This window comes from Manis javanica, chromosome 5 (genome assembly GCF_040802235.1).
Source record: "Manis javanica isolate MJ-LG chromosome 5, MJ_LKY, whole genome shotgun sequence".
Taxonomy (NCBI): Eukaryota; Metazoa; Chordata; class Mammalia; order Pholidota; family Manidae; genus Manis; species Manis javanica.
In genome coordinates this window covers 20,983,907-21,003,064 of record NC_133160.1, presented here as the reverse complement: position 1 = coordinate 21,003,064, position 19,158 = coordinate 20,983,907, and the positions used below count along the sequence as shown (strand labels likewise).

At 49.2% G+C, this 19,158-nt stretch overlaps 1 protein-coding gene across 21 annotated transcripts in view; it reads left to right on the top strand.

The window, feature by feature from the left end:
* The window catches only part of EPB41L1 (erythrocyte membrane protein band 4.1 like 1), a 156,007-nt gene that overhangs the window by 97,841 nt on the left and 39,008 nt on the right, over window positions 1-19,158 (top strand). For 20 of the 21 annotated variants that reach the window (XM_017663557.3, XM_037012730.2, XM_037012729.2 and 17 more), the window contains 6 exons: window positions 8,466-8,656; window positions 9,578-9,742; window positions 11,343-11,447; window positions 12,011-12,053; window positions 15,445-15,520; window positions 18,029-18,247. In XM_017663557.3, coding sequence (XP_017519046.3) covers window positions 8,480-8,656; window positions 9,578-9,742; window positions 11,343-11,447; window positions 12,011-12,053; window positions 15,445-15,520; window positions 18,029-18,247 — 785 coding nt within the window. In that variant the 5' untranslated portion in view covers window positions 8,466-8,479. Of the gene's footprint in view, window positions 1-8,092; window positions 8,254-8,465; window positions 8,657-9,577; window positions 9,743-11,342; window positions 11,448-12,010; window positions 12,054-15,444; window positions 15,521-18,028; window positions 18,248-19,158 lie in introns of those variants that run through there. The other variant, XM_017663552.3, reaches the window with a different exon arrangement.

Here is a 19,158-nt window from a genome sequence, read left to right as displayed (position 1 = left end):
GGCAAACGTGGTGTTAGAGTGAGCTTCATGTGCATTCTCATTTAAAATTCTCACTAAATGCCTTTGAGATGTAGGGGATATTATTTTGATTTTACTTCCTCAAACTGGCTCTCAGAGAGGCTAAGAAACTTGCCCATGGTCCCCAAGCCAGTAGAGTCAGGATTCAAACTGATCCAAAGCCCGTGTTTATAACTGCTGTTCCATGTTCCCTCTCACCAACTGCTGATTAGTGAGGTCCAAGGAAAATGATGATTATAAAAGGATCCTTTAAATTGTAAAGTGCCCTGTGCGTGGGAGAGGTTGGTACCGCTGTTATTATTTCTACATCCAGAGCAACAGTAGCTTTGGTTACGTGGTTGACAGCAAGTTGGAGGTCGTGGGATGTAGCAGGATTGAGGAGGAAAAGCATGGGACCATGGCCAGCAGACCTTGGTCCTAGTCTTGACTCTATTTGACTAGCTGTGTGACCTTGGCCAGCCAAACTGGACTGGAGAATAAGCCTACCTACCCTGTGTGGTCCTTGTGCAGCTCAAATGAGAAAAGCCCAGAAGACAGCTAGCCCATCTCCCAGCTTTCAGAGGATGCTACAGGGAGGCCTTGGCCAGTGCAGTCAGCAGTGTGGTCCAAGCGGGAGGCATTTTTCCTTTCTGATGCTATTACTCTGCAGTCTGGGCATGTCACATGATCTCTGACCCACAACTGCACATCAGTTTGTGGCTCCACAGTGGCACGTGAAACCTTTGGGCAAGAAGCCAGTGCTGACGGGTGGCAGCCTCTTCATGTTGCTTGGTTTTATTTAATGCAGTGCCCACGGGTACCACAAGCCTCTGACAAATTGCCACCTCCCCATTGCTGCATATAGACTGGAGCAGCAATAACAATGACTTCAAGGCCCAGCTCCTGGTTTGACCCCTCTGCTTCTGTTTGGGCCCCCTGGCCTGGCTGGGAGGGTGGCACAGGCACAGGGCCCTAAAGGCAGCTTGCTCAGCCTGCACCCCTCCTCCCTCATCACAGGCAGGCATTTTGCTCACGTCCACCTGAGATTGTCACTCAAGGAAGTAAATGTTCCCTACTAGGAAAATCCTGATGTAAAGTAACATCATCTCCAGATGGGAAGAATAAGTCTTAATAGGCTCTCTCTCTGGTTTTCTCTTTCTTTTCTGACTACAAAAAGTAATATATGCTCATAGCAGAAAAATTGTGAGACACAGAGAACTCCATAGAAAGCACCCACCCCCCAATCTATAACTCCTTTTGCATGGAAATGCTACTGTTAACATCTCTCAGCCTTTGGGCTTAACACTAATGATGAAAATATCTAGTATTTCTTGAACACTAACTGTGGGTTTTGGCATGTGTTAAAGGGCTTTCTTTACAAGCATCATCTGATTCAATTTTCACAGTAAGCCTGTGAACTAGGTAAGATTACCATCATGATTTTACAGATGGAGACACTGAGGTAGAGAGAGGTTAAGGGACTTGTCTCCCATTTTATCCTAAACCACTAGACTATACTGCCTGTTCCCAATTTCTTCTCTCCTTCCTCTTTAATTCACAGACCTATTTAGTAGTAGGAGGTAGAGCAATCAGATTGTGGCAGAGAAATAGAATTCCACTCAGATGCTTCAACTGAGGGATGTTAATAAAGGTGTGGGAAGGATTGAGGAAACCCACAAGGGGTACCCATAAGCTAACAGTGACAGAAGCTCTTAACTTTACTTCAACCTGAATGAGCGGAGGGAGTAAACAGTGTTACTGGAATTCAGTGCTAGCTGGGCCTGTGTGCAGGGAGCTGTCACAGAGGGGTTCAGTCATATCTGGAACCACAGGGAGAGAAATTGGGAAGAGCTGCCCTGACCTCTCTCTCCTTCCATCCTCTGACCAGTGCCTCCCGTTGGCCAAACCCAACCAGAAATCATCAGGCAAGGGCGCTCAAGGGACAGTCCAAGGGGGAGGCCTCTGTCTTGTTTGCGTGGAGCATGGATCTGGGGATGCAAATGCAGGCTAACAGTCCAGGAGACATAGTGTCACGGGGGTGGGGAGGATGTGCCTCCTGACATCCCAAAAAGAAAGAAGAGTTACCTTGGTAACGTGATTCTTCGAAAACATCCTTCAGAACAGAAGGGTCTCACTTTCTGCCTGGTGTTCTCTTGGTGTTTTCCATACCCTGTCCTCTCTCTCTCTGTTTCCTTCTACCATTAGTTCCTACCTGGTTCATAATTTCTAAGAACATCTGGGCAAAAGTCATCAATGTCCAAGATTTAGTTAGAAGAGAGCCTTACTGGTTAAGGAGTAATTGTTCACGACCATGGACACATGTGCTGGCTGTTATGTACCTTCATGGTGTTCCATTGCTCTGTGTATACATGCAAAGACATGTTTCTGGCATAAATGTCATAAACATTTGTAATGTACTCTCCCTTGTATTTAGCATGACTTTTAACTTTTGTATTTCAGAATCCTTTCATTTTCTGTAGCATCCTTTATCTACATGGCCCTCCTCTGAAGTGGGAGGACAAGGGCTCTCATCCCTGTTTGATAAAGGAAGAAACTGATGCTCAGAAAGGGGAAATAACTTGCCCCCGAAGCCCATCAGATGGGAAATGGCAGAACTGAGTTAGAAAACAGTGGTTCTGATTCACAGTATATTTACTGTTCAATTGTGGGAAATTTTTACTTAGCCAGCCTCATCCATGGGAGAAATTGGTACAGGGCAGACCCCCTGAGGGTGCTGAAAATGGCATGTTTGTGACCAACTTGGGTGCCACAGAGACTTGGCACAGCCTTATGACCTTGGGCACATCAGTATACCTCTTCGGGCCTGTGTATTCTCATCAGTAAAATAAGGATGATAATATCAGGAGTTTGGATGGAAAAGTCTGCTGCTTAAGGTCTGATAAGTCATCAGGACAAGCTCGCTGGCTGGTAGCCAGAAAGGCTCCTGAGGTGAATGCTACCCAGGTCTCTGGTCCTCAGATGAGTAGACTTAAAAATTATCTCTTTGGTCTTCCATCCACCTCTCACCTACATGTTTGTCCATTATCCATCTACCCAACCGTCTGACCCCAGATCCCCCGGGTTTGAATTCTGGCACTGCCATTTATTAGAGGTGTGATCTTGGGCAAGTTACTCAACTTCTCAATGCTTCACTTTCTTCTTTTATAAAATGGAGATAATGAGAGTACTTATTATAAGTTGTTATGAAGATTAAACGAGTTATAATTGATGTAAAGTGCTTAGATCAGTGCCTGGCAAATAGCAAACCCTATAAATGATAGCTCTGTTGTTTATCAAGACCTGAGCTAAGCCCCAGGGATAATGGCAAATGAGACAAAGTTTTGTCTTTATGGAGTTTATAATCTAGAGGAGGAATAGAAACAACTAAATAAATGAATCAATAAATATAAGTTCCATTTGTGATAGTTACTATGAAAAAAAACCTGCAATGCCAGCATGTTTGCTTAATGGGTACGGAGTTGCTATCTGGGTGTAATGAAAAATTTTGGAAATAAACAGTGGGGGTTGTTGCACAACATTGTGAACAAAATTAATGCTCCTGAATTGTTACACATAAAAATTAGATAAAATGGCAAAAACAATATAAAGCAAACCACCTAAGATAAGGGAAGAAACCCTCTTTAGACAGAATGGTCAGGGGTCACATAGATTGAGGTCTAAAGGGTGGGAGCTGTCATGCCAGCAGATGGGATAAGCCCATGCAGAGGGACCGCTAAAGGGAAAGCCCTGAGGCAGGGGCAAGCCTGGTGTGGTTGAGGAGCAGACAGAAAGCCAGTGTGACAGGCTCACAGTGATGGTGGCAGTAGTGGGAGCAGATGCAGGGGCCATAAGCTTTGAAAAGGAGTTTATATTTTATTTAATGGGAGGTCATTGGAGGTTTTAAAGGTACCAATTGGAGTTTTGAAAAGATCCCTATGTCTGCTCTGTAGACAATAAACCTTAGGTGGGTCCACGTGGCCACAGAGAGTCCATAGAGGAATCTGAGTCAGTCATGCGGGCATGAGTTGAGAGTAGCTTGGGCCTGGACAGTGGCTGTGGGGGGTGTTCTTGAGAAAAAGAAGAAATCCAAGCTATTGGATTCAGAGATGCTGATTCATGCTAACCCTGGTTGGAGGGCCTGATGTATAAACCAGTTGATGCATTTTTAATGAGTGGCACACAGGCCAAGTGGATATTGCCTTGTCTGGGCTGAGACATCCTCTCCCAGTAGGCCACCCAGATGGAAAGCCACAGCACGAAAGGCTGCTTAATGCCCCTGGAAGGGGAGCCAGCTGGTGGTTGCAATGTTGAAGCGCATTAGATGCTGACAGCCTGCTGGGCTGGCCCCGGATGGGCCTCACTGGGCCCCTCTCCTCCAGACAGGGCTGGTCTGGGCACTGTCAGCATTTACCTCTCTGGCTGACCTTTCTGTTTTCTAATCCCATCCATTGTGTTTTTCTGTCAGTGTCATCAATCTGGCCTTGCTGGCCCCTGTCTCTCAGAACATCTTTCTCCATCCGTTCTTGGCAGGTACTTCTGAACTCCTGGTTCTCAGTCCACTTCACCCACCCCACCGATTCCCCCATGGTTTGCCATTATTGTTTATAATTTTAAGAACCTAATGATTGCTTATTGAGTGCATACCATATTAAGTGCTCTGTTATTTCCTGAATCTCTATCACCAACCTGAGACAGAGAAAGGAGTATCTCCATTTTATAGATGAGGCAACTGAGGCTCAGAGCAGTGAAGTCCCTTGCCCAAGCTCATGGAGTCAGCTAGCGGTGGAGCCAGGCCTTGAGTCTAGGTCTGACTGTGAGAGGTCCATGAGATGGCTGTGGGAGGTCCCTGACCCCGGGCCTGGCCCACAGCGGTGCTCAGTGGTGGACTTGTGCTCTTTCCAGCAGAGTAACATTTCTGAGTCTTGCAAGGGTGCCTAAACTACCCCCAGTTTCTTCATTTCTCCCCACTCCAACCTGTTCATCTGCAAGTCTGTTTGGAGCTCACCTTTATAGGCTTCTTATTCTGAGGTATCAGGATGCCAAGGCCTCCTGTGTGACCTCTGTACAGCCCTACTGGTTCCCTCTCTGGGCGTTTGGCCACATAGTGACTCAGCCCAAATGCCCTCCTGCCATACCTGTCTAAATTCTCTCTTTTTGTAAAACCTAACTCAACCTCATCTCCCATTCATTGCTGTATAAGCCCTTCTTTGGGCACTTGAGGCTATACTCCTGATCACAGGTTCCCAGACTCTTCTACTAGAGTTCGAAACAGACACTGGCAAATCTAAATTACATCCTGGTGGCAGTTTAACCACCTCCTGGAAGAGTGTCCTCCTTCTGTGTTGCAGTGAGCTCCACAGGTACCAGCACATGCTTCCACTGGGTCCCCTGCAGGCTACCCAGCGGGCAACCTCAGTCTGTGCTGACCTGGGCCTGGGCAGAACTATGCCTGCATGACTGGCTGTGGCAGAAGACCAGGTTCTTGGCTCACTTCCTGTGGCCTGGGGAGAGCGTCATGCCATTTTCCCTGGACTTGTGAAATAAAGAAGAATCTCCTCATGGGTTTTAAGCAAATAATGTTATTTTTCTTTTTTAACTCATAAATGTTTTTATAAGTTTAAGCAGACTTTTATTATCCTTCTCATCCTGGCATACCAAGCCATGTGCCATCAGAAAATTTTATTTTTAACCTATAACTTTTTTTAATGTTGAGAACTACAGTTAAATGAAAGAAGAAAAAAATAATCTATACTCTAGAAACAACCATAGTTACTACTTTTTTTAATTTTCTGTATCTGTGCATATATATAAATCAAAATAGGGTCAATCTGTATGAACTGTTGTGTATCTTGCCTTTTCATTTAGATATTTTCCATGATCTTCACATCCATCATCTTTTTTGACTCTGTAGAGTGGATGAGCCATCATGTGTCTAGCCAGCCCCTGGGTGGGGGGTTCATTGGTGGCTCATGCCACCTCCTGGGCTGCCAGCCTGGGCCTGAGTGCTTTTCTCCTTGGAGTTGATTCTGTTGAGGTTTGCTTGAGGCAGCAAAGTGCAGTGGGAAGCGTAATGGCCCTGGAGCTAGAATGTGGGGAGTTGGAGGCTGGATGGGGAGGAGAGTGGGCAGGGGGGATCAGGGAAAACCTGGGGAGATGACTGTCATTCAAGTCTTTTGCTCTCTGGGTCTCACCTGTAATAGAAGGAGAGACTGTCTTATATCCGAGGCTCCCAGGCCCTCTCGCCCGAGGCTCTGCTAGCACCAGGTGCTCGCTGCCAGCAGGCTGTGCTGGGGACCCAGGCAGGCAGCGCTGGGATGTTGGGTAGGATTGCTCTCTTGGCTGTTTCCAAGAAGACTCAGGCCCAGGGAAGGTTCAGAGAGCCTGATTGAAAGCAGACTGAAGCAGGCGGAGGAGTAGATGTGCCAGAGCATCTGGTCTACTGGCCCCTGAGGGTCATGTGGATTCTGCTTCTCACAGCAGAAAACATACAGATTAGTCTCTGGGTCCCTTTTTTTTTTAAGCAAAAAATAAGTATTCATTTTAAGGGCTCTTCCCTATAGGCCTTATCTAGCATGGTGGCAGATAAGCTCAAATATAGGCTTAAATGAGATCCAGACCCAGGCAGACAAGTCTCAGTTTGACCTATGAGGCTGTGAGCTCCCCTGGAGCAGCTCCTGATGCCTTGTGTCCCGGCACAGAGTCTGCACTTGGTGTCACATAAGTGACAGAGAGGCCTTATTTAACTGTGGCTTTAAGTTAGCCTGGAAAGCCCAGGGCAGTGACCTGAGTGGAATGCATTTCTGGGTGGGGATGAGGCAGTGTGGACCAAGGCTTTCCCCTGCTCCTCATTTTATATCTTAATAGCATCAATAACAACAAACTGTGTCACTTATGCTGTGCCAGCCTACGAAGTGTTCTGTTCATTATCCACTTGGTGGGGAGCGAGCACCCTTGTGGGTTGCCCAGGGCCCTACACCTCTTGTGTGGCCTTGTGGGGGGCTCAGGGCTCCTGACTTTCTGCCCAGTGCACTTGACTTTGGGCCAAGCTGGTGCTGCCTGGATTTCAGGGAGAGAAACCAAAGAATACAAAGGGACTATAGGGTAGAGACATGTGGGCATAGCCCAGGAGGGATCCGGGGTCGGTCTGTCTGTTGGCTCTTTAGAGGCCTCCTGTGAGAGAGCCTGGGAGGGACCTGCCAGGTCTAGTCTGGATCTTTCTCATTTAATATGACATATTTAGAGGAAGGCTTTATAGACTCTGGGGTAAGGGATCCTGCCCATTTCTTTGTTACCCAGGTTTTAGCTCCATACTTTTTTTTTGGAGACTTTACTTATTGGGGTCATGATTGGGTGCTTTTGCCCTTTTAAACTTAACTCATGAGTTTAAAAATATATGTGTATATTTAAAATTATGCAAGTAATTCCAAAGTATATAAAGTAAAAAGTGAAGTTCTCTTATTCCTCCCCATGGAATTGTCTCATTTTCCTTTATCTACTTTCAAATTATTAACCTTTCTTAATAGCTTGGTGAGTATCCTTTCAGATCTTTTACTACATGTGTACAAACAGGCAGATGTATTGTTGAGGTTATCGCTTTGCTTTTTAAATATAAAAATGGGGCCATGCCATTTTTTCTCTTTGCAGTTTGCTTATTCCAACAGAATATCTGGGCAATAGATCCTTCATTCACTGAACTCTCTTCATTTCCTGCTTCAATGGTAAAATGATAAGAATAGCCTGTCCTAGAGATAATTTCTCTAAGTCACTTACTTCTTGGATGAGTGAGATGAAGTGACTGTTCCATTTGGGGCAGACCCAGGACCTGAGCCCAATTCCGCTGACTTTTATATCACCAAGGCTATGCTTTTTTTAGAGTGCCTTCTGGTCTTATCCTTTTGGATCCATCCTGACAATATCCCTGTAAAGTCAGCAGGGCAGGAATTAGTGAGGCTAGTGGCATGAAGAGCCTTGCCCTAAGTCAGTGTCAGAAGGGCCTGGAAGCCCAGGGCTTTTTTGGTTGAGTTGAGTTTATTCAACATTTGCTGAGGGACTACAGTGTGCCGGGTGCCGGGGTTAGAGAGGCAGCCTGGCCAAGGGCCTGCCTGGAGGTGACCACTGACTGTCCCTTGTGCTCTTGGCAGAGTGGAGCTCCCTGAAGAGACTCTCACCCTCCCTAGGAAGGGTCCTGGTTCCAGATCCAGGCCAAGAGATTGGAGTCCCTCAGCAGCTATATGGACACAAGGGGGTTCTGTGACTGTGGGTGCTGCCATTAACCCCTCACTTTCCATGACTCCTCATTCCTACTTCCTCTGTCTCTCCCTCCTGCCTCTTTCCTTCTCTCTGCTGCTCTTTGCCCATTTGTCTCCATCTGTCTCTCTTGGCATGTGGTTCCTGTTGCCCTTGCTCTGTTCTGTCACACCATCGCTGTCACTTTACCCTGTCACATACTCTCCTTCATGCCAATGCAGGCGTGCTGGTCACCATGACAACAGAGACAGGCCCCGATTCTGAGGTGAAGAAGGCTCAGGAGGAGGCCCCGCAGCAGCCTGAGGCAGCCGCCGCCACGACCACCCCTGTGACCCCCACAGGCCACAGCCACCCCGAGGCCAACTTCAATGAGAAGCATCCACCCCAGCAGGACACTCGGCCTGCTGAACAGGTATGTGCCAGAGCGCATGGGCAACCCTCTTCCCACCCAACTAGTCTTCAAGAACCAGTTCTCAGGAGGGAGAGAAGAAGACTGAGATTTTATTACTAGCCCATTACATGCCAAGCACTGTACCAGGGGCATTGTGTTCATTTTTATATTTAATTCTTCCAAACATAAGAGGGTAACTGTTAATTTCCCCATTTTACACTTGGGGAAACAGAGTTTCAGCAGGATGAAGTAAGTTACCCAGGGTCCCACTGCTATAAAGAGGTAGAAATCAAATCTAGATCTGATTTCGAAAACCTGTGTTCTTTCAACCTTATTTTCCTATCCCCTGAACCTGTCCATGCTAGCTTAGCAAACCCAGTATGACCCCAAAACAAAGTCCATCATTGTAAACAGGTAAGGGACTCTTCTAGCCATCGAATTCACACCTTCCTTAATTCACCACAGGCCCAGAGAGGGCAGGGGCGCGACCCAGGACCATGTCATTGAGGGTGTTGTGGCCAAGTCATTACTAGTGGGCGGGGCTGTGACCTCCCTTTGCTCCATTAGATCAGTCTGCTAGTTCTCAGCCTCATGTTAGACCCAGTGACAGACTCAGAAGGAGGAGACCAGACGAATGCCCTGATGACTCATGACTCTGGGGAGACGGGTCGGCTCTGGCCACTGGGCTCGACTTTGTGGGATGCTGCTCCCTGCACAGGCTGCCTATACCCCACACGAGCCCACCCCATTCATATGAGAGCTCTGTCTCTCCTCCTGGACACACCAACCATAGACCCTTGTCACCCGGGGATGTTGGAGGGCAGTGGCTCTTATCAAGGGGTCTTGTCTTAGCCCTAGCTGCTTCATTATTACATCTCATTTGGTTGAACGGCTATGGTTTCAAGCCCACTGACCCAAGTCTTCCATTGGTTGGAACTACAGAGCCTAGACATGGAAGAGAAGGACTACGGGGAGGCTGATGGCCTGTCAGAGAGGACCACGCCCAGCAAGGCCCAGAAATCGCCCCAGAAGATTGCCAAGAAATACAAGAGTGCCATCTGCCAAGTCACTCTGCTCGATGCCTCTGAGTACGAGTGTGAGGTGGAGGTATGGAGTGTCCAGTGCCACAAGCCCCCACCCCCAGAAACTGGCCTCAGAGCCAGGGCAGGCTTCTGTGTGCCCTCAGCCTGTGCCAAGCCAGAGGATATCCATTCTTCATGGAGTCCTGACTAAGTGCTGCAACCTGGAGAGAGAACCTGGCCAGCCCTCCTTTGTGCAGATAGTGGCACTGAGGCCCAAAGGGGGGTTATGATTGCAAATAGAATTAGATGAGGCACAGGGCTGGCACCAGAAAAAGTTTTCTCTGGGTAGCTATACCTCAGCAAGGAGCTACCATCTAAGAGCTGATCTCTAGCCAGTAGGCCTAGGAACCAGGCTCTTTATTCTCACCCAGTAAGCGCCAGTGTTTCAGCTAGAATCATTTTTATGTATTTATGGAGTAGAGAGAAGAGTTCTCTGTTGTGAACGCCCCTGTCCGGGGCACCAGGATCAAGTGGTCCGTCCTGAGGTTCCATGGTATGGTTGTCCCCAGGTGTAGGGAGGCAGCCCATTGAGGACTTTCTCACCCAGGCCACATAGGAACCCTGCGGTGTGGTCCCGCCCCAGAGTAGGTGGCAGGGAAGATGCCCCCTGTCTTTGGCCAGCCCTCCTGGCCCCACATTTAGCATCTCCCTTCCCTGTGCGGGCTAGGACTGACACCCTAATTATGAACTCTTCTTACTCACCCACTTCAAAGGTCTACCCCAGTCTGGGCACCATGCCTGGCCCTCTCCCTGTGTGTGAAAGACTCCAGAAGGTGGCCTTGCTGCTGAGAGTTGTGGGAGCTGCCCTCCTTTCTCCCCACGCCCTGGTCTTAAGGCTCTTGGCTTAATTCTGAGCACTGGTGGTCTGGGTCCTTCTTCTCTGCAGGATTGTTCCTTTTTGTTGTTTATTTCTTATATAGAAGGTTTTCAGGGTGCAGACCTTGACTAGTCCTGGACAAAAGAAAGGGATATCTCCTACGCTTCTCTTCTACTCACACTGGACCCACTCCTTGACTTGGGGGACTCACCCATGTTCTGGCCTTTGTCCTTCTGAATCCTGAGGCCCAGATGGTGGTGCAGAGAGGTGCAAGGCTGGTTGTATGGGAGAAGGCTGGGCGACGCTGGATATCACTCAGACTTCGTGCTAGGGGAGGGGCTGGGCAAGGGGAGTCACACTGTGACCCTGAGTCCTGGGCTCTCCCCTTCTCCCCTCTCCACATCCCTCATATTTTGGGCACCTCTTCTCTTTCTGTGACACCCAACACTTAGACTTTTGGTTTTCTGCTCCTTGGTTCAAAGTTAGCCTCCTCCTCATAATCACTATAAAGGAAGCAGAAATCAGTCACTCCCCACCCCTACTCCAACTTCCCCCCAAACTGGGCTGAGGTCCAGGAGGACCCCAGCAGGGCTTCAGTGAAGGCAGGTGTTGAGCTGGCTTTGTGTTACCCCAGGATCCCTTAGGGCTTGGGGAGCAGGGCCCAGTGGGTGGCAGGAGTGCTGAAATCCTTTCCAGACACTGCAAGGCTTGTGGGGGTTTCCCAGTTGTTTTGGGGCAGCCGGGGCTGTCTCCCTGCCCCACGCTGAGGTGTGTTCCAGCCTCACAGCAGATTTGCTCTCCTATTCAGAAACATGGCCGGGGCCAGGTACTGTTTGACCTGGTCTGTGAGCACCTCAATCTCCTGGAGAAGGACTACTTCGGCCTGACCTTCTGTGATGCCGACAGCCAGAAGGTACCTGGGCTGGGGAGCGGGCCTGGCAAGGGAGGCCTGCTATGGGGGCACTCTTCCTCAGATGGCTGTAGTCCTGGCCACATCCCGTGGCTGCCCTCAGTCCTGTGCATTCCCAAAGTTCAGCCAGCCCTGTCTGTCCTAGGTTCTCTGTCCCTAACCCCCTACTCCCTCCCAGTCCTTTCTCAGGGACCTGCATGTCACTCCCAGACGGGTGTCTGGGGAGCCATGACGTGGCTCCGGGGGACCAAGACACCCATCTTAGCGCCACTTCCCTGCCCTCGGGGCACTCCTGTCAGGGTTTCCTCCTTCCCACGAGCCCCACCGCAGCTGCATTCCCTGTCCACCATCCTCCCTCAGAGCACTGGCAGCCTCAGGGCCCCAGATCCCAAGCCCTGTAGTGAATTTAGGCCTCGTTCCCTCACCTCCTAATCCCAGGGAAAACTCAGCCAGAGAAGGGTGGTCCCCACCAGGGACTGTTGAGAGGCCATTCCCAGATGTTTCTCTCCCTTGGCCCTATCTCTTCTCCCTGTCTTTCCTCTAAAGAACTCTATCTTCTTTTTCAGAACTGGCTGGACCCCTCCAAGGAAATCAAGAAGCAGATCCGGAGTGAGTGGCCTGCTGTGGCTGGGAACGTGGTGGGAGGTGGGGTGGGCGGGAGCTCCAGGCCACAGAGGCCCCGGTTGTGCTGTTCCCACTTTGAAAAGTGCCTTCAGACCCACGAGCTGCTTTGCTGCACGTGGCAGATACTGTGGAAGGTAGGACACTTTGTAGGTGATGAGCTGGCGACCAGGACAAGAGAAGTGACTGTCTAGAGCCACACAGCAGGTTAGTAGAGGAACCACAGGTGCACTGGTGTCAGTCCTAGAAGGGGCCTGAAGTAGCATCTAGGGCAAAGGAACAGACTGAGGGCCAAAAACACCCGCCAGGGCCAGGGCAGACTTTGGTGATCAGTGACCCTTGACTCAACTCGGAATCCTCATCCACACAGCACTCCAAGGCAGTGCCCACTGACAGGAGTTACATGTGGGGTGAAAGCCAGGCCCATCCTGGTCTTGGCCAACCTCTGTATTAACGATGGGTGACTAAGGCCCAGAGAGAGCCAGTTACTTACTCAAGGTCACAGACCAAAGTATTGGCTGAGCCAGGTCTTGAGCGCTGGCCTCCCAACACCATCCTGTACTCTTTTCGAGGCCTGGGGTGAAAACAGATAAGCAGGCCAACAACCTGTCCTTTCTGGCCCAGAGAGAAAAGGCATGTTGGGAGAGGTGGAACAGCCTTCAAATGGCAGAAGGGGGAGGTAGGGGGCCTCAGCCCGGTGGCGTGCGGTAGGCGGAGACTTGGAGGCTAGAAGCAGAGATGCCTCCACTGGGGGCCCTCCCGCTTGGCTCTGCTTGGACTTCTTGGTCCCTGGGCTGGAAAACTGTAGCAGAGCCCGTTGCCATGACAGCAGGCAGCTGGGCCCAGGGATGCCAGCTGACTCTGAGGGAGGGGGCTGGAGGAATTCTTCCTGCAGGCTCCTGTCAGTTGGAGACAAAGAGGCAAGCATGCAGATGGAGCATGCTCCTCTGGTGCCGGTGGGGTCTCAGGCCTGGGCTTCAGGCTGCGCCCAGGAGCCCCAGCATGGCTGTAAGGCCTGCCTCTCATGCCTGAAAGGATTGAACACATGCAGGTGGCCAAGTGTGCAGTACTTGAGAAGGACCAGCAGCTCGGAAAGGAGAAGCGGCTGCCAGCATCTGGCCTTAGCATCCGTTCCCAGGGTAGAGAGTCAGTCCTCCATCTCCGGTCCCAGCCAGCACAGCCCAGGCGTCATGAACAGTCACTCTTTGCACCCAGGTTAAGTCATCAAGGAGCGAGTTCCTTCAGTAGAGCCACAGTCTCCATCCTCACCCCTGTGCACACATCCACCCATTCATCCCACTGTGCCTTCTGGAGCCCCCGTGGAGCAATTCCTTGCTCCCTTTCTTGGTGGGAGCCCTTCAGCCTCCTGCAGGTGGCATGAATCCTTGTGTCCTGGGCTTCAGAGTTGGGTATAGTTCTCCCAAATCTCAGTGCCCGTCACCTAGGGCCCTGGGACAATTCCTCCACCTCTCTGTGCTTCTGCTTGTCCTTGGCAGGTGGATTAGTGATTCCCGCTTCACCAGGTGGGGGTGGCTGCTAAATGAAGTATGTGTGGACAGCACATGGTACCTTGTGGGCACTTCCCTGAGCAGTCTGGTGTGATGGTTACAGAGACACACACTGGAGTCAGACTGCCTGGATTTGAATCCTGACTCCAAAACTACTTTTCGTGTTGCTGAATTGTTCTGTGCCTCAGTCTCCTCATCTATAAAGTAGGGGTGATGATAGTACTTACCTTTAGGTTTATTGTGAGGACTAAGTGAGTTCTTATGTGGCAATACCCAGAATGGAGCCTGTACACAGTGGCCCCTAGTAGCATTACTGTTATTTCTGAGACGGATTGTTTGCCTGAGGCTGCTGCTTCCATGGAGTCAGCCGGGCTCAGGAGCCTGGGTTTTGGGTCAGATAATCAGAGGTTAGACCCCTGTTCTCCACTGCTGACTAGCTGAGTGACCCTAGAAGAGTGACTTATCCTCTCAGAATCTTCACATACAAAAAGAAAAGCCTACCTCAGACTCATTACGAAGATTAAATCCTCACGTGCACATTAAGTTCTTAACAAGCAAAGTTACCAGCACATAGTAAGTGGTGGAGACATTACAGCTGTAGGGGGACGATGGTGATGATGCAGGGGTGGGGGGTCAAGGGTGATGGTGAGAGCGTGGCCTCCAGCCCTGCGTGACCCTGGTCTTGCCCTGGACGGGCCTCGCTTTCTCGCTTCGTCAGGAGCCTGAAGTGCCCTGTTGTCCGGACACCGTGACCTTTGCTCTGGGTGATGGCCTTCACCACGGCCTCCTCTCTAAGTGGTTCTCTCTTCTTCTGTTTCTTAGAACTTGTTTCCTGCAAAAACCTTAGCGTTTATTTCTCTCTGTACCTTCCCCTATGTGTACCATTGATTTTTTTTGTATTTCAATGTGGCAGTTAACATCTATCCCTGTGAAATGTCCTTTGTTACTTTTAGCCCATAATTTTTGCCTTTTAGATCTTGTTTATAATCCAGCTCTGCCATCTGAGATGGACTCAATCAACACGGTATAACATGGCAGAGTTTTCCAAAGTGTGTTCCGAGGAACCTTAATCTGGCCGGATGCCCTGTAAAAAAATGGAAATAGCAGGTCAAATAAGTTTTGGAAACTCTTGAATGTGTGGTCTCTTGTTTTTTTGTATATTTTATTTTTTTATTAAGGTGTTATTGATATACACTTTAATGAAGGTTTCACATGAAAAAACAATGTGGTTAATGCATTCATCCATATTTTCATGTCCCACCCATACCCCATTGTAGTCACTGCCCATCAGTATAGTAAGATGATGTGTGGCCTCTTTTGAGAGTTGTAGTTTACAGTAGCAGAATGAGGACTCTGAGAAGTCCAAGGCTAGGGAACCTGTTTGATGTTGTACTTCCTGGACTTGTTTTCTTCCCATTAACATCCCGTGGCACAGACTTTGGTTTAAAGCAGGGAGCACGGGCTCTGGAGCCGGGTAGCTTGGGTCACTTCCTAGCTGAGTGACCTTCGGCCAGCCACTCTACTGCCTGGGCCTCAGTGTCCTCATTTGCAAAACGGGGCTACACACAGGACTTGCTCACAGGGTTGTGCAAGGGTTAATGAAGCAATGTTTGTCAAGTAACTAACAGTGTGCCTGGCAGACACCTTTGCTTTTCTTTCTACCTTCCTGTGCACTGCTAGCTCACAAGTCTTTTACCGCAGGCTTCACTCTCCTCACCTGTCAAGTGGGACTATTATTCCAAGCTCCCTGATTGGATTTTCTTCAGATTACAGAAAGGAGAAGACTTTGAAAAATTGCCCATAGGATGGTGCATCTGGGTCACCCACTGGGATGATGGGGTTTCTCTGATATTTCCCCCATCTCTTCTCAGGCAGCCCCTGGAATTTTGCCTTCACAGTCAAGTTCTACCCCCCTGACCCTGCCCAGCTGACAGAAGACATCACAAGGTGAGGGCCATGGAGGGCGGGGAGTGGGCATGCTGGCTGTGTGTCTAGGGTTGAGGGCACCTGGCCCTGGGGCACACAGGGCAGTATATGATGGTGGAAGCAAACTCAGATGTCCGCCAAGGCCAGGCAGACAGCATCAACGAAGGAAGCTGACTCACTGCAAGAGAAAGTGATGCAAAGAGTGGCCAATGGCAGCTGATTCTTGACTTCAGAAGGGGCGGTGTCACAGGAAGCAGTGGGCACAGTGTGAATTCAGGAGGACAGATGCCCTCTGAAGCAGTTGCTGTTCAGCTTGGGCAATCACTGTCATGTGGGAATTGGGCCCAGTCGTTGAAGTGAAACAGATTTGAGAGTAAAAACCACAATTTTTAAGCATTGGCAACTGATTAAAAACTTTTTAGGATCATGGTCTGGGCCATCATTTGGGACAAGCCAAACACAACTGAAGGCTGATGTGCTGGGTAAACCACTGTTTTTGGACTTTGGGGATAAAGAGGGAATAGCATGCAGATGCCTTCCCATGTGGGCGTTTGTTCCTGTGTGCTTCTCTGTGCACCCATCAGGAATGTGGGGGTCAAATAAGGCATGTGACCCCATGGAGGTGAACATGGCTGCTGAACATGGATTATGTGTGTATCTCATTGTGTCTTAAGGCCAGTAGGTAAAGTGGCTTGAAGACTGGAGGGGGTACAAAGCATCCTTCCAGATGAGAGTTTCTATGGGGTTCAGTCTGCCTCTGTAAACTAGAACAGGGAGAGGCCCTTGTCTTTATCTAAGCTCCTTCTAAAGGGCTAGTCTCACTTCACGATATCCTGGGACTGTACTGTCCGTGTGCTGGCCCTGTGTGCCCACCAACAATAAGGTGTGGGCTTGGAGTTATTAAGGGGCTACTAAACCAGTTTCTCTCTCCCACTGGTTCCCTCTGTTATGTCAGCTGCCTGTTGGCCAGACAATGGGCTAAGTTCAAGTTCCTGCCTCTGTCCTTGGAAGATAAAACAGCTGTCTCTGGAACAGACCAGGCCCAAGGCCTTACCTCTTTGGCTCTGCTCTAAACCCTGAGATCTGCTTGGAGCCAGGATTCAGCAGCAGGGTCTGGACTACATTCCCAAGAGGGCTGAGAGCCTTAGACCAGCTCAGTCCCCATCCCTCTGGTCTTGCCTCACTGGTGCCTTTCCTCTTTGTGCCAGTCTCTGGGTCTTAGGCCCTCAGGGGCACCAAGATGGAAATTAGCTCTGCCCAGCAATGAGTGACCTCAAGAGTTGGGGTGGTGGTAGCAGCTGATTTAGTAAAAAATATTTAGGCCCAGAATAAACTGCTCAAAATGATCAGTTGAAATGAAATATTGGTCAGAGTGATTTCCAGGTTTTTAGACCTGAACAAAATGCCCATAAGCCCATACTTGGTGCCTCTAATGTTGGAGCTGCTACTGACTCAGCCTGGGCCTTGGCTCTGAGCACACACTGAGGTTGCACATACTTTTTGTAGAGCTTCAGTTCAAATTGCAGTAAAGATTATACTAAGTAAAAGCTACTTAAAAGGAAAAGAAATAGGCAATTGAGGAGAAAAAAGGCGAACTAGCAAAATGGGCAAGGAGGCATCACTGCCTGGGAATGAACTGAAACATTAAAAAAAAGAATACACGATAGCTGAAAAAGCAACAAAAAAATGACTTAAAGTGGTTCTAAAAATTGTAAAATCATCCAAGTATGTATAAAAGTTATAAAAAATCATGGCCTAGCGGATGGAAATGTTTCTTTTAAGTCAATTTGTTTTCAGACAATTCACTTAGAGCTGGAGGCAAAATAAAAATGTTTTGAGGAAACATTGGCCAATAAGTCCATCGAGGCTGTGGAATATGGTGCAGGAGTTAAAATGAATGAGGTCCAGTCGCATGAGCTGACCTGGGAAGGTCTCTAGGCACATAGTCGGGTGTGAAAAAGCAGCTGTAGAATCAGATGTAGTGTTTGATATCATTGATATGTTAAAAACACCCATGAATCAAAACCACATGCATTTCTGTATGTCCTTTGGGGAAGAAGTTCTAGGACTTCACACGGACAATGGGTGACCTCTGTGGAGAGAGGATGAGGACTCAGAAAGGACATCAAGGGGAAATTCAGAGTTGCTTCTAAAGTTTACATTTTTTTCCACAATAAGAACATATTAACTGCATAATTAAAAATATGTGACATTAAAAAAAAATGGCCAAACCAACAAAGTAGTCCTATTTAGCTTGAAAATGAGTTAGAATTAAAAATGCTCCCACAGTAGGAAAAATCCCTCAAAGCTAGAAAGGAATAAAAATGCTTAAAGTCAGAAGTGGTACAAAACCATCTCAGATGATGCACCCAAATTAGCAACACATGAAATGCCAGTATCTAGGAATCTTCCCTTTCTGCTGAGTGGAGCGCTGATCACTTTGGTTCTGGTGGATCGGTGGGCTGCTGGACTGGGGCACTTGGGGAGGGCGTGGGTCCTGTGCCCATGTCCACTCTCCCCTATCTCCAGATACTACCTGTGCCTGCAGCTGCGGGCAGACATCATCACAGGCCGGTTGCCCTGCTCCTTCGTCACTCATGCCCTGCTGGGCTCCTACGCCGTGCAGGCTGAGCTGGGCGACTATGATGCCGAGGAGCATGTGGGCAACTATGTTGGTGAGCTCCGCTTCGCCCCTAACCAGACCCGGGAGCTGGAGGAGAGGATCATAGAGCTGCACAAGACATACAGGTGAGAGGGCCTACGCCGGGGCCTTCCTTGGCATCTCAGCTGGCTGGCCAGAGCCTTCACTGGGCCCTCAGATGCTGTAAGGGCCGCACCTGGCCCTGGCCCTGGCCCTGCCTCGACTTGCGGTGCATCTGAGAGCGCTCGTCTCCTTCTGCTGTGTCTCTGAACAGTACAAATGATAGTAACTAACTCTGTGACCTTAAATGGTCCCTTGGGACCTCAGGTTCTTAAGCTCCTATATGGGTGTAAGTCTCCTGTCCTCAGCCTCTCTGCCAGCTGGAGAGAGTAATTGCTGTGTGTCCCTGGAGAGGTGGCCCAGGCGTGGAGGGATTATGTACTCGGTGGAGAAAGCCTGCTGGGGGTGAGGGAATGTTGGTGTCCTCATGCCTTGATCTTGTCATAAAGTCCCAAAGTTTTCACTGTACAGCCAGACTGCCCGGGTTCACATTCTGACTGCTGCTTTCTAACCAGGGGATCTTGGGCAGGTCATTTCTCTTCCAGTGCTCTCCTTTCCCCATCTGTTCCATGTGGGTGCTAATACAACCTGACTTGCAGGGTTTGAGAACTAAATGGCACATTAACGACACACCACATGTTGGCTATTATTGTCGCTCTCTGTGATTTGAGGGGTCAAGTAGTTGATGGTGCAGTGGAAAGCACCTTGTTCTAGGCATCAGACAATAATTCACTCATTGAGGGATGGCTGTTTGACCTATGAGCCTCATATTTTACTTGTATGTGTCCGGACTTAGGTTATCAGTGTCTCTCATCTATTGGTATTTGGGGCAGGAGAATTCATTGGGCAGGATGTTTAGCATCACTGGACCCCAGGTCTTAAATGCCCGTAACTACCCCTCAGTCATCGTAACAACCAAAATGTCCCCCCCCATTTCTAAGTGCCTGCTGTGAGGGTA